The sequence below is a fragment of the Cololabis saira genome, chromosome 11 (genome assembly GCF_033807715.1).
Source record: "Cololabis saira isolate AMF1-May2022 chromosome 11, fColSai1.1, whole genome shotgun sequence".
Taxonomy (NCBI): domain Eukaryota; kingdom Metazoa; phylum Chordata; class Actinopteri; order Beloniformes; family Belonidae; genus Cololabis; species Cololabis saira.
Genome location: NC_084597.1, coordinates 8,969,641 through 8,988,342, shown reverse-complemented (window position 1 = coordinate 8,988,342; position 18,702 = coordinate 8,969,641). Strand labels below are relative to the sequence as shown.

General features: G+C 35.4%; 1 protein-coding gene across 2 annotated transcripts in view; it reads right to left on the bottom strand.

Annotated features, from left to right (window-relative positions):
- LOC133454926 (E3 ubiquitin-protein ligase NEDD4-like) overlaps window positions 1-18,702 on the bottom strand; it is an 84,199-nt gene that overhangs the window by 57,615 nt on the left and 7,882 nt on the right. For both annotated transcript variants that reach the window (XM_061733664.1, XM_061733665.1), the window contains exons 3-5: window positions 7,769-7,850; window positions 5,624-5,662; window positions 4,808-4,861 (exon numbers count right to left, since the gene is read on the bottom strand). In XM_061733664.1, coding sequence (XP_061589648.1) covers window positions 4,808-4,861; window positions 5,624-5,662; window positions 7,769-7,850 — 175 coding nt within the window. The remainder of the gene's footprint in view (window positions 1-4,807; window positions 4,862-5,623; window positions 5,663-7,768; window positions 7,851-18,702) is intronic.

Sequence of the window (18,702 nt, the reverse complement as noted above, 5' to 3'; positions counted from 1 at the left end):
TATCGTTATCGGGATAAATGCCAGAAATTATCGTGATACATTTTTTAGTCCATACCGCCCATCCCTACTCTCCACATATTCCTGTTAATGATCCTCCCTACAACTTTCAAAGATTACTTCCAGACTAACTCTCAAGTTCATGATTATAACACTAGACAATCTGACAATATTCATCCTCCCTTCAGCCGCACCACTCTTAGTCAGTTCTCCATTAAAGTCAGAGGTTCTTTATTATGGAACTCACACATAACTATTGCTAACTCCTCATCTTCTCTCTGCAATTTCAAACGTAGATTGAGGGCCAGCTTCTTAAATAAACCCTTTTCACTAGATCTCTAAGATGTAGCTTTGTGTGCATGCTCGGGAGTAAATTTGATGGTGTATTTGTATTTATTTAGCTATTTATTTACATTTCTTTTTTCTTTTTTTTCTTCTCTCTTCATGTGCTGCTTTTGTAAAGTTTGATTACCTTGTTTACTTATTATTTGTATTTATCCCTGGTGAGAATCCTTCATAAGCCCACCTTGGGTTTCTTTTTTCTCACCTGCACTGCAGTAATTATTGTATTGTCACTATTTTTTTGTATTCCTTTAATATGTGCGAATAAATAAAACTAAAACTAAAAACTAAAAACAGAGACTGGTAATAAAACGCATCTGTAACATCACCTCCGCTCTGCAAAATCCCGTCCTGATACCCAGAGGAAGGAAATTAACAAGCAAAAGCATATAATGGAAGGAGAAACACACCCATAAACAAACCCCCCCCCCAAACCAATTACACTGGTCACGACATGGAGAAAACATTTCCTTGCACTTGACTCATTTAATAACATTTAAAGCCAAACTATTACAAATGCAACTTCAAATACTGGGAACAAAGTGTTTTTCATAACCATAGAACGAGATAAAAACACATTGAGGTGTTGTTGCTATAAATGGATCACTAAAATAAAAAAATAAAAAAAGAGAAAATAGCACCAGCAGGAAAAGGAGCAGACAAGAGAATCTGACAGATTGTAGCTTTGATAAGGCAATAGGCACAATCATTTTTGGAGAAAGAAAGACAACAAGAAGAAAAAAAAAAAAAAAAGAGTGGACATATTCTCTCCTACGCAGCCCGGCTCTAAACAGGCTGGTTGTTTTATAGGCCACGCCGTTTTCATCCCATAACTGTCTAAGATGCAATTCAGCTGTGATCCCAGGCTGTGATGCTGAATGAAATAAGGCAAATGATCCTGAATCTATACGAACAGACTATCTGGCAAGAGCACAGGGTGAAACAGACAGAGCATTTTTAACAAACACCGTCCTTTAACGTTCGCAGAAGAAGCTTTGCACAGCTTTAAAAAGAAGTACGAGTCATCAATGTATCAGCATGTGGAAAAAGAGGAATTTACTTTGCCAGAAGGCAGAGTTAGTGGAGGAGGGCGCCGCCTCCGTGCAAACGACTCACAACTCTTTCAGAGCTTGACATTTCAGAGCTACATGGTTGTAAAGAGGCTTCCCAGTCTCAACTTGTATGGCTAGTTTAATCCGTAAATTATTCACATTACTTCACTCAGTGTACTACGAAACCTTGTCGGACTGTATGAAATACTAAAAAGAAGAGAGATAATGTAAAAAAAAAGAAGAAGAAACGAGGAAAACTGTGTACTTATAACATACTGCTAGTAGGGTTGGTATTAGGGCTGGACGATATATCAAGATTTTAATATATATCGATATATTTTCAAACGCGATATGGTACGAGACAATATCGTTTATATCGATTTAAAAAAAAAAAATGATTTTGATATAGCTTATTTTGTGGCAAATTGACTTGAATGTTTTATTTAAGATTTGCACAAATGTTTTGTTATTTGCACAACTGTCAACCTCAGTGGAAAAGTCTGCCTGTTACTGTCTACATTGTATTAATTGCACAGTGTATTTGAATTTAATTGTTATGCAGGAAAGGGATATTTGTTTTATTTTATTCAAGAAGCATTTTTATTCTATATATGCAGGCAGTTTCTTTGTTTTATACATTTTGATATTGTGCAGACCTCTGTTAATAAAGGAACCTGTGTGACATTTGGCACGAGGCTTTGTATTAAAACTGACTGTTTTTTTAAGGGTTTGCCTCAGAAAAAAATGAAGCTAACAGAGATGCTATGCTATAATGCTTTGGGGGAAACCCCAATTATGGCACAGAAAAAATATCGATATATATCGAGTATCGCCATTCAGCTAGAAAATATCGAGATATGACTTTTGGTCCATATCCAGCCCTAGTTGGTATGGTCCATCTGGTACAAAAAAACAACACTTTCTCCTGAGGTCTGTCAAACTATTCATCATACCTATAAAATAACTTATAAATTAATAGTTGCAAATAAAACAAAACAGCCCCTTCAAAGAATACCGGCCGGTGATGGACAGTGTGTACAAGCCGAAATAAAGATAAAGATGAGATGATGGAGGAGCCTGGAACGCACCTAGAGACAGAAAGCACATCCTCAGACATATAAGGAGAAGACCAGGCTTGAGGAGGCACGTGCTGTGCTCGCTTTTGACATCCTCTTTTACACAACAACCGAGGGCTCAGAGACGACCTTTCCTTTACTAGGCCAAGTGCCAAACGTCTGCTCGACAGAGGCGTGCAGAACACGGACCAATATATCTTGTGTATTTAATTGACAATTTAAGGAACGGATGGATATGGATGAAGACTAAAGAATCCCTTTGGAGCCCAGATGGTACAGTAGGTGCCTTATCTACAAAAGAGAAAAAGATCATGCTTGGCTCCACTGTTTGGTTTATTTCATCCAAAACATAAAACTCCCCAGGACTGTTACTTAGGTATGAGCACTGGGTGATGAAATGGGTAAAAAATCGGGGATAAAAAAATATTTTAAAAAAAACAAAAAAAACATAAAACTCAAGATCCAGACCACCGGGTTTCTACGACGGAGTATTAGGGCCAAACTAAGACAAAAAAAAATGGAAATTACGAGAATAAAGTCATAATAATATGAGAATAAAGTCGTAAAATTACGAGAATAAAGTCATAATATTACGAGAATAAAGTCTTAATATTTTGAGAATAAAGTTGTAATATTTTGAGAATAAAGTCGTAATATTTTGAGAATAAAGTCGTAATATTACGAGAATAAAGTTGTAATATTAAATATATTATAAATATAACTTCACAAGATGCTCAATATTCCTCATTTTAACACAGGGAGAAGAGTTCTCATAAATTATATTCTCATAATATTACGACTTTATTCTCATAATATTACGACTTTATTCTCGTAATGTTATTACTTCTCGTAATGTTACGACTTTATTCTTGTAATGTTACGACTTTATTCTTGTAATATTACGACTTTCTTCTCGTAATATTACGACTTTCTTCTCGTAATATTACGACTTTATTCTCATAATATTACGACTTTATTCTCATAATATTACGACTTTATTCTCATAATATTACGACTTTATTCTCGTAATGTTATTACTTCTCGTAATGTTACGACTTTATTCTTGTAATGTTACGACTTTATTCTTGTAATATTACGACTTTCTTCTCGTAATATTACGACTTTCTTCTCGTAATATTACGACTTTATTCTCATAATATTACGACTTTATTCTCATAATATTACGACTTTATTCTCACAACATTATGACTTTATTCTCGTAATTTTACGACTTTATTCTCATTATATTACGACTTTATTCTCGCAACATTATGACTTTATTCTCGTAATGTTACGACTTTATTCTTGTAATATTACGACTTTATTCTCGTAATATTACGACTTTATTCTCGTAATATTACGACTTTCTTCTCGTACTATTACGACTTTCTTCTCGTAATATTACGACTTTCTTCTCGTAATATTACGACTTTATTCTCATAATATTACGACTTTATTCTCATAATATTACAACTTTATTCTCATAATATTACGACTTTATTCTCACAACATTATGACTTTATTCTCGTAATTTTACGACTTTATTCTCATTATATTATGAATTTATTCTCGTAATTTCCCTTTTTTTTTTTGTCTTAGTTTGGCCCGAATACTCCGTCGTAGGTTTCTGAGAAGACTTATACAAAAATAAATGGGCTACTACCAGCTACTTAACTCACCTCCACCACAGATTTATCACCAAGGTGAATATCACACACTGTAATGACTTAATTGATTTATTATCTAGACCTGCAAGTGTTGGCTCGGCATTTCATTTAGTCGTCATGACAACCACCAGCCAAAAAAAAGGGGTTTGATTTCACGAGTCAAAGGGTCTACTGTTCTCATATGGAGGGGAAAACTGAGAAATCTGACAAAAGAGGAATGTAGGAGCTGTCAAAGGATGGCATTATTACAGTAGAGGAAATAAAGCATCATATAAGTGTCCAGTTTACAAATCTACTTGAGCTGAAATCTTGTATGATGATGTCAGATTTCATTAGAAGAAAATTGTAAGCAGTCAGGAGAGGAGATAAAGTCGGCGCTGCTCATTACAGCTTGTTAATGACATCACTGGTTTAAAAAAAAAAGGCAGAATTATTCTTTTTTTTTTTTTAATTATCCCTTTTGACTAGACGGCACACCATTCTTTAATCACATAACTGAATATAGAGAAGGATAAAACATTACTAATGATCAGCCTCTTAAAAGGAAATCATCAAGATTACATTTGAGACAAAACCTGATATGAGCCCTGCAAAGATAAAAGCTAAGTCACACTGAAATTTAAAAAAAGGCATGGATAATGAAGGATGCGAGATGAAGAAGTGTGAATCTTACCAATCGGTTTTCATCAAACACCTCAAAGAGGAGCCTGTGGTTCTGTGGGTTAACCTGCGTTGGAAGCAAAATAACAGCGAGAGATGTTACTGCAGTCACCCAGCGGGTATTTGGAAAAACAAATTCAATGCTTTGAAACTTTGAAGGTATTTGATATAGCTAGATCAAGGGTCGGCAACCCGTGGCTCTAGAGCCGCATGCGGCTCTTTAGCGCCGCCCTAGTGGCTCCTGGAGTTTTTTCAAAAATGTATCACCTTTTTTTCTTTTTTTCCTTTTTTTTCTTCGTTTTTTCTTCTTTTTCTTTTTTTTCCTTTTTTTCTCTTTTTGTTCTTTTTCTTTTTTCTTTTTTTATCTTCTTTTTTTCCTTTTTTATTCTTTTTCTCTTTTTTTCTCTTTTCTTTTTTTATCTTCTTTTTTCCTTTTTTCCTTTTTTTCTTCTTTTTTTTCCCTTTTCCTTTCCTTTTTAATCTTGACATTTCGACTTTTTTCTCAACATTTCGACTTTTTTCTCGAAGTGCATAATGAGAAAAAAAATATTCCCCCAGTTATAACTAATATAGATACATGCAGCATGTGTTTTCCTTCATTCTAAGGCTTATACAAGACTTTACATTTTTTGCGGCTCCAGATATATTAGTTTTTTGTGTTTTTGGTCCGATATGGCTTTTTCAACATTTTGGGTTGCCGACCCCTGAGCTAGATGATGGCTAATTTGGTCGGAAAAGACGAACCCGGATTTAATATGATTCCACAGGAACAAGAGCTACAGCCGACGAGAGATTTATCAGGTACAAGAGTTTTAAAATCTGAACTCACCCTGAAGTAGAATTCCTCATTCCACTTTGGATTCAGGGCCTGAAACACAAAACACGGACGTGGTTAAACTACAAATTAACACGTGTTTAAAAAAAAAAGGAGATTACAAACACAACAACTGGTTTACACAGAAAATAAAAGAGGCAGGAAAGACTGAGGAAAATTCAGTCTGTTCATGTGTCAGTCATTTTGGTGCATTGTTGAATCAGCAGTCACATACCAGTGACTGGCAGTTAAAGTCTCTAAAATAACAACCACTGGGATTTTCTCACCCCTCCAGGATGTATCACTCCACTGACACACTCTCCGTCTGCCTCACACATTTTATATTTTACTGAACTGCGAACCATGTGACACCTCATGAAAACTCCGTCCAGCAACTGGAATGACTAAAACACTAAAACGTCAATAAAACCTTAATTTCACAAATAACTGATTAATGAAAAACATTTTACAGCAGCAGTAAAACAACATCTATGTGAAGCCAACTCACACGCACCACGAATAAAAATGAACCCACTGCACTTTGACAAAAACTATTCTACATAATCAATTGGTAAATAATAAAAATATCCAGAGTAGCATGCCGAAGTCATGCTCAGAGTCATCATAGTTCACATAATTTTGCCACAAGCCCAACTCGTTGTCTCAGCAACAAAGATGCCATCAAAGGTGCCCCACTTAAAAGACAGTCAGAACCCAGAGAGAAGCTGAGAAGTGATGCTTCTTTTTCTGCTCCACATAGCAGTGTATTGTCAGCTATTTATATCCTATAAAGCAACTATTGCCAGTGGCAGCATATGTCTGCCTGCGTGGAGGCCCGAGATGCCCGATTCCAGCAGCGCATTTCGCTTGCAACTAACCTCAACTCCAGGAACAGAATGGGAATCTTAACGACGACAAAACAATGATAGTGATAAAATAATATGCAGAATCGGGCTAATAAGGCATCAATATGAAATAATAAAATAATAAAAATAATAATAATAATAATAATAATAATGAACTATTTATATAGCACCTTTCTTTCTTTTTTTTCCTTTTTTTTTATTGAGATCAATAGCCAAAGTAACAATGGTACATACATCTTCATAACTATTTCGAAGAAAAAAAAAACAATAGAAAGATCACTACATTCAGTGACCGTAGTGTGCCAAGTATCACTAAAAGAAAATCACAAGTTAAAGATTTTTTTTTCCCTTTTTTTTTTTAACCCCTCCAACATAGAAACATAAAAATACAATTAAAATAAATGGATATAAAATTATAGCAGGATAAGAATTAATTACGCAAAAAAAGACTAGAAAATAAATAAATAAAAAGAAAATATATATATATAAATATATAATAATAAAATAATATATAAAATAAAATAAAATAAAAAAAAGATAAAACAGCTCACTAAACTATTACTCTAAACACCATAATGCAAATACACACCCACACATAAATAAAATTGCAAAAAGGAAAGAAAAAGTATATGAAAACACCTGAATGAGCACCTTTCTTAACAAAGTTACAAAGTGCTTCCCAAGAACAATAAAATACATTGAGATAAAAATACAGTGCATAGTGGATAAGAACATAAGACAGCAATAATTATTAAAATACGTTTTTATTAAGATGAAATTATCAAAGTTATACCCTTATGTATTATAAACCCACACTGGAGCTGAGAAATGTTGCTTCCTTTTCTGCTCCACACAGCCCTGTCCTGTCAGCTCTTTCTAGCCTATAAATAGCTTGGAAGTCAATAAAATGTAGTGCAAAAGACCGCTTATAGACTTACTTCAAAAACATGCGATCCAGAGCATTTTCGCAGTAATGCAGCCCACTTTGAAATTTAGATATCTCCTGAATGAGAATTAAAATTAATATCAAGTAATAGCTCCCCCTGCTGTAAATATATTTCCTCCCCCCCAAAAAAATGGGCCGTTGGGGCAAAAGACTTGGGCTGCTGTCTCCCTCTAGACGAGAGAAAGGACGCACTGCTCGTTGGCATCTTCCCGTAGTTGCTTTGATTTGTGTGAACGGTTGTGATGGTGGAGCGGTTTGAAGCTGTAACTTGAATGACAAATAAAAAAATAGAGCTAAATGTAAGGGTGATGCAGGTTTGAGTCGGACACAAGAGAAGCAAATGCTTACCTTTTTAATGGTTTTTGTCTGGACTAAGGCAAGTTCCTTGTTTTCCTCCGCGGTGTATAGGGAAAGCTTGACATAAGGGTCGCTGCAGGAAAAAGACAAAAAAATAAAAATAAATCAAAAAAGATTTCTTCAAATCTATGCCGAAAATAAACAGACAAAAAATAATAGCAGTTCACACTTTGTATATGCCAGTGTCCTGGCCAAAGGCCCTGGATACATTTGTAGAGGCTGTAGTCATCGTGCAGGCAGTGCAGGGTTCGAGTCCCAGCCTGTCGCTCTATACTGCAATGTCTACTCTCATCTCTCTACCTGTTTCCCGGCTACCTACTTTCTAAAAAAAGCCCATTTGTGCCACAAAAACTTAAAAAAATAATAATAATGTCCTGGCCAAGACTGTGCAGTATATATAAATGCAGTTTAAAAACCTCAAAAGTTACAAAACGCATAATAACAATACAATATGTAAGTAAGTAAGTAAAGTTTATTTATATAGCACCTTTCACAGATAGTAAAATAAAAACAAAGTGCTTTACATTAAAAGAAAGCACACAAATTAAAAAGAAAAGATATTAATAGTATATATATATATATAAAAACATAGATAAAATTAACAAGGTACAGAAAACAGCACTGGACTGGCATGTTAAAAACATAGTCGCAACGCACAATTAAAAACATAGCAGCAACGCAGAGACACAATAAATGAACGGTTAACCAAAAGCCTGTCTGAATAAAAACGTTTTCAGCTTCATAAAGCCTTCACATGAGTCTAGAGAACGCAGTTGTGAAGGGAGGGCATTCCATAATTTTGGCGCAACAGCTTGAAAAGCACGGTCACATCTGGATTTATAATGAGTTTGAGGGACAGACAGTAACGATTGGTGTGCTGATCTAAGAGCCCGATTTGGCGCATAAGGTAGGAGGAGGTCAGCGATGTATTGTGGTGTTTGGCCATGCAAAGCTCTGAAAGTTAGCACCAGTATTTTAAAATGGATGCGAAATTTAATGGGAAGCCAGTGAAGAGAGGATAAAATTGGAGTGATGTGTGTTCTCTTATTACTACTAGTTAAAAGCCGGGCTGCTGCATTCTGGACAGTTTGGAGACGATTTAAGGAGGTCTGATTTAAACAGGTAAAAAGAGAATTACAATAATCTAAGCGAGAAGAAATAAAAGCATGAACAACCATCTCCATCTCAACCTTGGTAACCACGGATCTTAATTTAGCTATATTCCTTAATTGGAGAAAGCATGAACTCACAAGACGACTGACATGATTGTCGAGTGACAGAGATTGGTCCAAGATGACAGTTTCTTAACTTATGCTGAGCACAGGCACTTAAAGACCCCATATATTGTTTTATGTTTGGGATATGATTTTCAGGAGCGACTATAAGGGCTTTTGTTTTGTCTGAATTTAATTGAAGACAGTTATCAACCATCCAAATCTTAATTGCATCCAAACAGTTGTTTAAAATGGACAATTGGTTAAAATCGTTTGGTTTAAAAGAACAATATAACTGGATGTCATCAGCGTAAAAATGATAAGAGATGCCACTAAAGTAGGGATGCAAATTATCGATTATTTCATTAATTGACAGTTGATAACCTTATCGATCGATCATCGATTAGTTGATAAGCGGCGTTTTTCCCCCATCTGAGATTTTTTTTGCTTATATAAAATACAAAGGACATTTTAATGTATTCCTTAATCAAATATTGATTTGATACAAAAGTAACAAAAAGACATTTTTGTACCACAAGGAATATAATATAAAGTGCACTTCAAGGCTATTAGTAGTAGCAGCCATAATAGTGTCATTTGTGTCAAGCAAATTTTAAGTTCTAGTTTCGTTTTAAGTTAGAGTTTTGGCAGTGTTCAAATAAAATCATGAGACCTGCTGTATTGGAGCACATTTTCTTTTAGTTAAAACTGTAGCGGGGACAGATGTTTAGAGAAACCTATGTATGTACCGGGTGAAGGCTGATTTATGGTTACAACAACGCAGAGCCTACGCCGTAGGCTACGGCGGCGGCTCTGCGTCGATTTAAGGCGGAACCATAATTCAGGCAGGGGAGCATATCGGAGAACAACCAGAAGAATATAGAGTGGATTAAAAATAAAAGTTAAGCACTGAGCTACATGTGTCTCCCGTCTGGGCCATAGCAGACTCATTGCCTGAGCATGATATTACTAAAACCAAACATATCCGCCGTCTCTTTCTCCTAACTTTATGTGCGCGCCGCGGCGGCAGCGTGTTGTGTCGCATTAAATGTGGTCCGGGCGTAATACCAGCTGGTGAAATTAAACGAAAAAAATAAATAAATAAATAGATTAATTGTAATCGGGTAATTTCATAACGGCAATTAATCGAAAATCGATTAATTATTAACATCCCTACACTAAAGCCGCTAATAATCTGTCCAAGAGGCAGCATATAGAGGGAGAACAGCATGGGACCCAGAACAGAACCCTGTGGGACACCACATAACAGAGGCGCTGTGTTTGACATGAACTGACCCACAGAGACTGAGAAACTTCTTTCAGCAAGATATGATTTAAACCAATTTAAGGCAGTCCCAGAAATACCAACCCACAGATTAAGCCTATCTAAGAGAATAGCATGATCTACGATATCAAAAGCTGATTTGAGATTTAATAAATATAATAATAATATTAATGTACATAAAGTACAGGCAAAAACACCAACAATGTCAAAGACTGGCAACATTAAGGTCTTATTTTAGACCCATAAAGCTTTCATGGGCCATTGTAATCATGGCTGGTGTTTGTCAGTCATCTACAACTAGATGTGGATGCATATGTAGATTATGTTTAAAAACACCACATTTAGAATAGGAAAGGTTTAACATCTAAGGTCATTTCTACACAAGATTACTCTTTCCAAATGGTAATTATTGAGCTGAATCTCAGGAATGGATCTCAACTACACTTCCCAGAGTGCACCAGTAGCAGCAAGCTGGTCACCTGATCAGTCATTATCACTGGTTTTGAGCAGCTGAGAAAGACTGGGGGAAGCTCAGTTAGTCAAACAAACAAACCTCAGAGGAAAGAAGCAACAAGTCCGCTCATGGACTCAGTCCAAAGACGCCAATGGTCGGCAAAATGTTTTATTTGCTTTCATAGTTTGTGAAATGCTGCTTAATATGGTCTATGTTTAACTAAATGTTTAACTGCTGTGTAGATTAATGGTAAATGAAAGCATTGCAGCATTGACTTCATTGGTTTTGTGTTGAATGAGTTTGCACTAAGATAATATTTCATTTTTCAGTAAGAAAATATTTCATTTTGAGTTTGAAAAATTAAAAGTATAGAATACAGAAGGATAATACAAAGGTGAAAATGTTACAATTCTGTTGAATGTTAAAACTTTACTAAAAATGTGGAAAGTTCATGAAATAAGATTTTTCTTTAATTCCATTTAAAAAGGTTAAAAAGGCTTAAAATGTGGGAAATTCATGAAATTAGATTTTTCTTTATTCAATTTAAAATTTTTAAAAGATTAATTTTAAAATGTTTAAAATGTTTAAGATATTTGATTCATTTAAAATGTTAAGATGTAAAGATGTTAACTTTTTTTTCTGTCTTTAAAGGTTTCCAACCTATTGTGATGAAGTGATCGACCAACCTAAAGAGAAATAAAAATTGTCTTCGTGTTTGGATATTTCATACTGTGTCATGTGCAAGTCTTAAATGTAATTTGGGATCTTTGTATAGCACAAGAGCAAACAAGCCAAACAACACACGTCACCCAGGTGTGTGAGCCCAGGCTGGTAAGCTGCTGTGAGGCCGACGCTGCTCATTTTCACACCTGAAACCTGACCTTAAGTGCCCAGAAGATTCAAATCTGCTTGCATTTGGTAAATGCGAGATAAGGCTATAACGTCTTATTGACTAGAAGCGCTAAAAATATAAAGGGCAAAACATTTTGAAGTAAGCAGCATAAATAGTAAGTGGAACATATGAGACTGTGCCATTTAAAAATACCCAGAAGGTTTAGTTGGAGGTGCTGACGAGGGAGAAACATCCAGCATGTTCAGGATGGAGAGGGAGATTTAAAGTAGTTACAAGAAAGACCAGTTTTATGGAGCCAAATCAAGGCCAAAAGTTTAGCTAATTTGAAAATAAAATTTGAATCTGAAAATTCTTTTTTACAGTTTCAATTTTATTTTTTTCAGTATCAGATCTTTTTTTCAGTTTCAAATCTTTTTTTCAGTTTCACGTCTTTTTTTCAGTTTCACGTCTTTTTTTTTCAGTTTCAAATTTTTTTTTCAGGTTCAGACTTTTGGCCCCGATCTGGCGTGGGGGGCGTGGCATCAACTGAGAGGGGCGTGGCATCATGAGTGACAGCAGAACAGAGAAGGCGGGGGACGTTCCTCAGTCATGTTGCCTTCAGGAAACGTAGGTTGCAGAAGTTATCAGTAGAAGTTTGATTCAACACTGTATATACACCGTATTCACGTGATTGGCAGTGGAAAAAAACTGATATTAGTGACACATTTCTGTTTAAAAATCTGTTTTAGACCGTACTTTGTAGTATGTGGAAGTGGGAAATGTCAAACTTTAAAGTGTGGCTGTTGAACTGTACAGTCTGCCATAGTTTATTGCTTTTATACTGCGATTGGTGCCAAGTACGGTCTAAAACAACAAACGGAAATGTGTCACTAATATCAGTTTTTTCCACTGCCAATCACGTGAATATAGTGTATAGTGTTGAATAATACTTCTACTGATAACTTCTGCAACCTACGATTCCTGAAGGCAACATGACTGAGGAACGTCCCCCGCCTTCTCTGTTCTGCTGTCACTCATGATGCCACGCCCCCCACGCCAGATCGGGGCCAAAAGTCTGAAACTGAAAAAAAAAGATGTGAAACTGAAAGAAAAAGATGTGAAACTGAAAAAAAAAAAAAAGATTTGGAACTGAAAAAAAGATCTGATACTGAAAAAAATTAAATTGAAACTGTAAAAAAGAATTTTCAGGTTAAAATTTTATTTTCAAATTAGCAAAACTTTTGGCCTTGATTTGGCTCCATACAGTTCCTCTTCTGAAGTCAACACAAGGTACCGTATCAGGCGAGGACCAGATAAACTGCAGAAAACTTCACTGTTCATCATATAAGCCAGACATGTTCAAATAATGTATTATTTACAAAATATAAAAAAAGCTAATGGGATCCAGTCTAGACTGTCATTTTCAGTCAAACTGGAGATAAAGTTTCATGGAGTAAGGAAACTCAGAAAAGAAATAACGGTACTGAATGTTCAGGATTTTTGCTTGAGCAATGTTTTAATGTTCTCTACTAATAAATGCATTAAATAGACAAAAATCCAAATGCAGCTTTGCACTTGCTGGAGAGTTAAGTGCATCTTTTCTTTTCTTAAACATCAATTTAATTGTAAGTGGCGTGTCTAAAACAGCAAGTAGCGTGAAGAAAGACTTCATCATCTGAGCCTCGGCACAAATTTTCCCAGAGATGACACCAGAATAGAAAATAGTTTTTTTCCCTACACAATTATTTGTTGCAGAAGATTAAAGAGAATAACTTACGGATACAAAATAATGTGCTCCTGAGGAAATAATACTCTTAGGAGATACAGAAGTTAGATTCACATAACTTCTGTTTGGGCCATTAAGTTCCACTTTTCTGACACGGCGAGAGATGAGGTGTTTGTGTCGCCAGACAAACGAGGCAAACAACACAACGAGCACGTCGGGGGAAACGGAAGAGGCCCGATCACGCGGTTCTCTGCAGTGTTGGTACCGCTGCACCTTTCTGTTCAAATAAATAATTCAAAATACTGCGACCCAACGAACCCACTCTTCATTAAACTAAATACCTTAAAATGTGTAGATCTAGTTGAGCTAAGGACTTCTATTATAATGCATAAGGCACACAACAACCTACTTCCTTACTGCATTCTGGAAATGTTTTCACCCAGAGTATGAACTCAGGGGAACTTGTATATTTAAAAAAATAAAAGGTAAGGACTAGGGCTGGGCGATATATCGAGATTTTAATATATAACGATATATTTTCAAACTCGATATGGTACGAGACGATATTTAAAAAAAAAAAAAAGACATTTTTTTTATGATTTTGATATAGCTTATTTTGTGACAAATTGACTTGAATTTTTATTTGAGATTTGCACAAATGTTTTGTTATTTGCACAACTGTCAACCTCAGTGGAAAAGTCTGCCTGTTACTGTCTACATTGTATTAATTGCACAGTGTATTTGAATTTAATTGTTATGCAGGAAAGGGATATTTGTTTTATTTTATTCAAGAAGCATTTTTATTCTATATATGCAGGCAGTTTATTTTTATTTCATCTGTTTTATACATTTTGATATTGTGCAGACCTCTGTTAATAAAGGAACCTGTGTGACATTTGGCACGAGGCTTTGTATTAAAACTGACAGTTTTTTTATGGGTTTGCCTCAGAAAAAATGAAGCTAACAGAGATGCTATGCTATAATGCTTTGGGAGAAACCCCAATTATTGCACAGAAAAAATATCGAGATATATATCGAGTATCGCCATTCAGCTAGAAAATATCGAGATATGACTTTTGGTCCATATCGCCCAGCCCTAGTAAGGACAAACTTTAGAAGTAGATGTGTTTCTGTTAAAGGGGTAAACTTGTGGAATAGTCTCTGTAATGAGCTAAAAATGTGTAGTTCTATCCGCAAATTCAAAAGAATGTTTAAACTTAGGGCAATGGATAAATATAAACTATGACCAAGAGCAGATTCTCCTGTAAATCCTTTATATCACATGCTTTTGTTGTAATTGATCTCTGTAATACTTTTTATTTTGATTTGTTGTGATGTGATGTATTGTAAAAAAGGTTAGGCATTATATAAGCTACGGCTTCAGTCTACACCTTTTTTGGTTCATTTATTTATATATCCAGCTTTACTGTGGTGCATGTTTTGATTGACTAATGTTTTGATTGACTAATGACAAAATAAACAAAATAAACCTAAACTAAACTAAAAGAAACTTTAAAAAACTGTTCCAGTGCTTCTGTAACCCAGTTGTTGCCTTTAAAATCTTTTTTTAAAACTATTTATTCAATAGCAGTCATAAATACATTACCGGGTAATTTAAGATTTCAAGGCTGATATTATCAAGGAAGTGGGGGGGAAAAATACAAGTTAAAAGCAAATTCATCATTACAACAAGTGAATCTGTGCCGAAAGACCGAAACTTTAGGAAGATGTAAGGTGAATATGATGACAAATGTTTTAGCCACATCACACACGTGGCTGCATGCTGCCTAAGACATTCGTGTCAAGCAGGAAGTGTGGATGCTCTAATCGGTTGGCACGGGGCCGAAAGAAAAGCTCAGACTTCCAACACATGCTGCAAAGTTGGCCAAGCACTGGCAAAGGTCAAAAAAGAGACACGCATGTCAGGACAAGAGAAAAAAAAACAAAAAAAACACTAATGCTAAGATCATTTTTCCTCATGAAATGTCCACTCCATGGGAAATACGAACCGGGCAGGTTTGGAGCGCATGAACAAGACTCTGCACAGCTCTCAGTAGGTGGAATCATAGTCATCTTTGCACATATAATTGAAAAAAAAGAAAAAGGGCACTATTCTTTTTAGCTAATTGGAAGCAAAACTTTATAGTTTGCCAGCACCAATATAAAAAAGGTAGATTGGAGTCTTTGGGAACCCTTCTCAACCCCGTATGTTGTTATTAATCTTTGGTGAGTATTGTTCAAGCTTATTTTCTATAAGTGGAGCCAGCTGATGGTTCGTGTGAGCAAAACATTTCCTGCATTTTAACAGATGTGAATAAACTCTCTTTCAAGGAGGAGCAACTTGCACAATAATGAGCATAAAATCCTTCTTGCAAATTAAGCATTCTTTTGAATGTAGCCTTTTCAATCATTCCCTTGCAATGCACAAATCCAAAACCTGCTTCTCAATGCTTTTCATTTGTCTATTTACTGTAGAGTGAACGAAAATAACCGAGTCAAATTCCCCGTCTTGTTTGACCTGACTTGGCCAATAAACCTGATTCTGATTCTCAAAAAGCTGAAGGTTACTTTACAAGACTACAAGCCAACATCTGATGTGAGCCGATACAATTGCATTTGAGGCCGTGTAACAAACCCTTATTTGGTAAAAAAAAACCTACCAGCTCATAGTCAATATGAGCAGATTTACCTTTAGCAGTAAAGTTCAGGTAACTTTCTTTTCAGGTGGCTTCTTTCCAGGAAATTTACAGAAAACAAGCTTCAAAAACATCACTAAAAAACGACTGAAAAATAAAAGACTGCTCAGTGCGTCTCACTGCTGTTTGTGACTTCATCAGCCTTTTTATTGACTCGTATCTATTTTTGTGCGGTCACCTGCACTTTTATTATCTTGCCAGCGAGCATCTTGGCCTGTAATTGATAGTCCATGCTTCCAGCCTGCAGGGTGTTTTCATGATGTAGGTGGCCACATATACAACTACCACATAACAACATGAGTTTGACACTAGATGTGTTATCAACAGAACTATTACACACACACATACACACCATTAGCTACAACCAGAGGTGGGTAGAGGAGCCAAAAATTGTACTCAAGTAAAAGTACTGTTACTTCAGAATAATATGACTCAAGTAGAAGTAAAAAGTAGTCATCCAAATAATTACTTGATTAAAAGTAAAAAAAGTACTTGGTGAAAAAACAACTCAAGTACTGAGTAACTGTTGAGTAATGTCTGATTTATTTTTTTTAACAACCATTCAAACAGACAAAAGAACAAAATAATCATCTTCAGGAAAATTAAATCAATAAAATAATAAAATAAATTAAAATTAATAAAAAATATCTTAAATTAAAATAATCTTAAAGTAAATTCAAGTACTTTAATAAATAATAAAACTATTTTATTTTATTTATTTAGCCTTTATTTTACCAGGTCGGTCCAATTGAGACACAATGGTCTCTTTTACAAGGGAAGCCTGGCCAAGATAAATAAAAAATAAATAAAATAACAGAATAAAAACATAAATTAGGCACAAGTAGCACAAAATTTCAAGCCTTTGTACTTTTCTTTTTTTAACCAGGCAGAACTAGAACAAGCCCATGAACTCATAGAAACTCATAAATGTGACAAAACATGCAAAAACAAAAATCTTTCCCAAAGAATCACCCAGTGATGTCATGAGATTGACGCGTACGCGGATAAAAGGGATAAAAGAAAAGTAACAGCTCAACGTAGCCTAATATAGCGGAGTAAGAGTAACAGTTTCTTCTTCACAAATCTACTCAAGTAAAAGTAAAAAGTATAGTGATCCAAAACTACTCCTAAAAGTACAACATTTCCCAAAACTTAAGTAAATATAACGGAGTAAATGTAACTCGTTACTTCCCACCTCTGGCTACAACACAGTACTGTCTGTGGTGTAAGAGAAGTCGAGGACAAAAACACTGGGAGGACATTTGAGGTTGTCACCCCTGACCCGTCAGTCACTTGTTCCAGGTAATCTAAGCTCCTGACGATTTAAGAACACGACTGCTGTGGACTCCGTCATCAGATAACCAGTAACATCGTAAGTGCTGTTCTGAGTCGAGATGATGACGTTCCTGGCATCTGATCCAACTGCACGGTACACTTCACCTCTGATATTGCAGGCAGCCTGAAACTAATGAAACGCTCCAACGTGGTATAATTACCACTGAGGTCACCAGAGCCAAGCACTGTGGTTTGAGACACATTTCAAACCATCTAGGAATGCGTTTCATATCAATTTGTCAGAATACTTCAGACTTGATCTAAACACCAATCTAACTCCAGTCCAAATTAGAGCTGGGTATCGATTCAAATGTCAAGAATCAATTTGATTCCGATTCTTAAGATTCAGAATCGATTATCACCATTTGATTCGATCCGATCCGATTCGATATTGATTTGGGTTAGTGTTGCCTGGATTAAATGACTGTAAAATAACTATTGAAATAATAATTTCACAATAATTATTGTGAAATAACTAAGAAATAAATAACTCAAATAGGCATTTCAATATCCATTTAAAGTGCAAAAAAAGAAAGAAATTGCAACAGCTCAAGCAGTAAAAAATTTTTTTTAGCTTGTCTGATTTATTCTGTCACCAGACACACAGCTTGCCATGAAGCACCCGGCATTTTTCAGGTATTTCATGACAAACCGTGTCCGATAACAGAGAAACCAAACAAGCTATAGTAAATATAGATAATATGAACTTCATTGAACTAATATAACATTTAGAAATTTAAGCTGAAATGTCCAGCATTTTCTCTAAATAAAAGTTAATTTAGTTCAGGAGTTTTCCAGGCAAAAATGTAATGATGAAAAAAAAAAAAAAAAAAAAAAAAAAAAAAATTTGATCTTTAGACATACACATCGATTTTTAGGAATTAATATGAGAATCGATTTAGAATCAGAAAATCGATTTTTTTTTTTTTTCAACACAGGCCTAGTCCAAATGTACCCAAAATTGAATTAAGCCTGTCAGCTAGACTAGAGCACTGCCTTATACTCTCCTGTGAATATAGCAGCTGAGACACAGCGAAGGAAAAGGCAAAAGTAGGAAGACAGATATTTTAAATGAACCCCCCGAGCAAATGTACTGTTGCTTGATTGCTAATTAACATCTTTAGGGACCCAACGGACTCTAATTGTGTGTTTGTGCGGTTCTGTGATGTGCTGTGGCTAAACAATAACAATGAACCTATTGTATCTCAGCTGCTCAGAGTCTCCTTCCCTCTATTAACAAAAACCCTGCTGTGGGAGAGCGACAGTAAACTTCAGGTCAACTCCAAATGAAAAAAAAAAAAGAAAGAAATCACAGGCTGCTGGATTCAAAATATAGGACATTTTATTTGCCACCTGCTTTCATGCGAAATTCCTTCAGGGTCT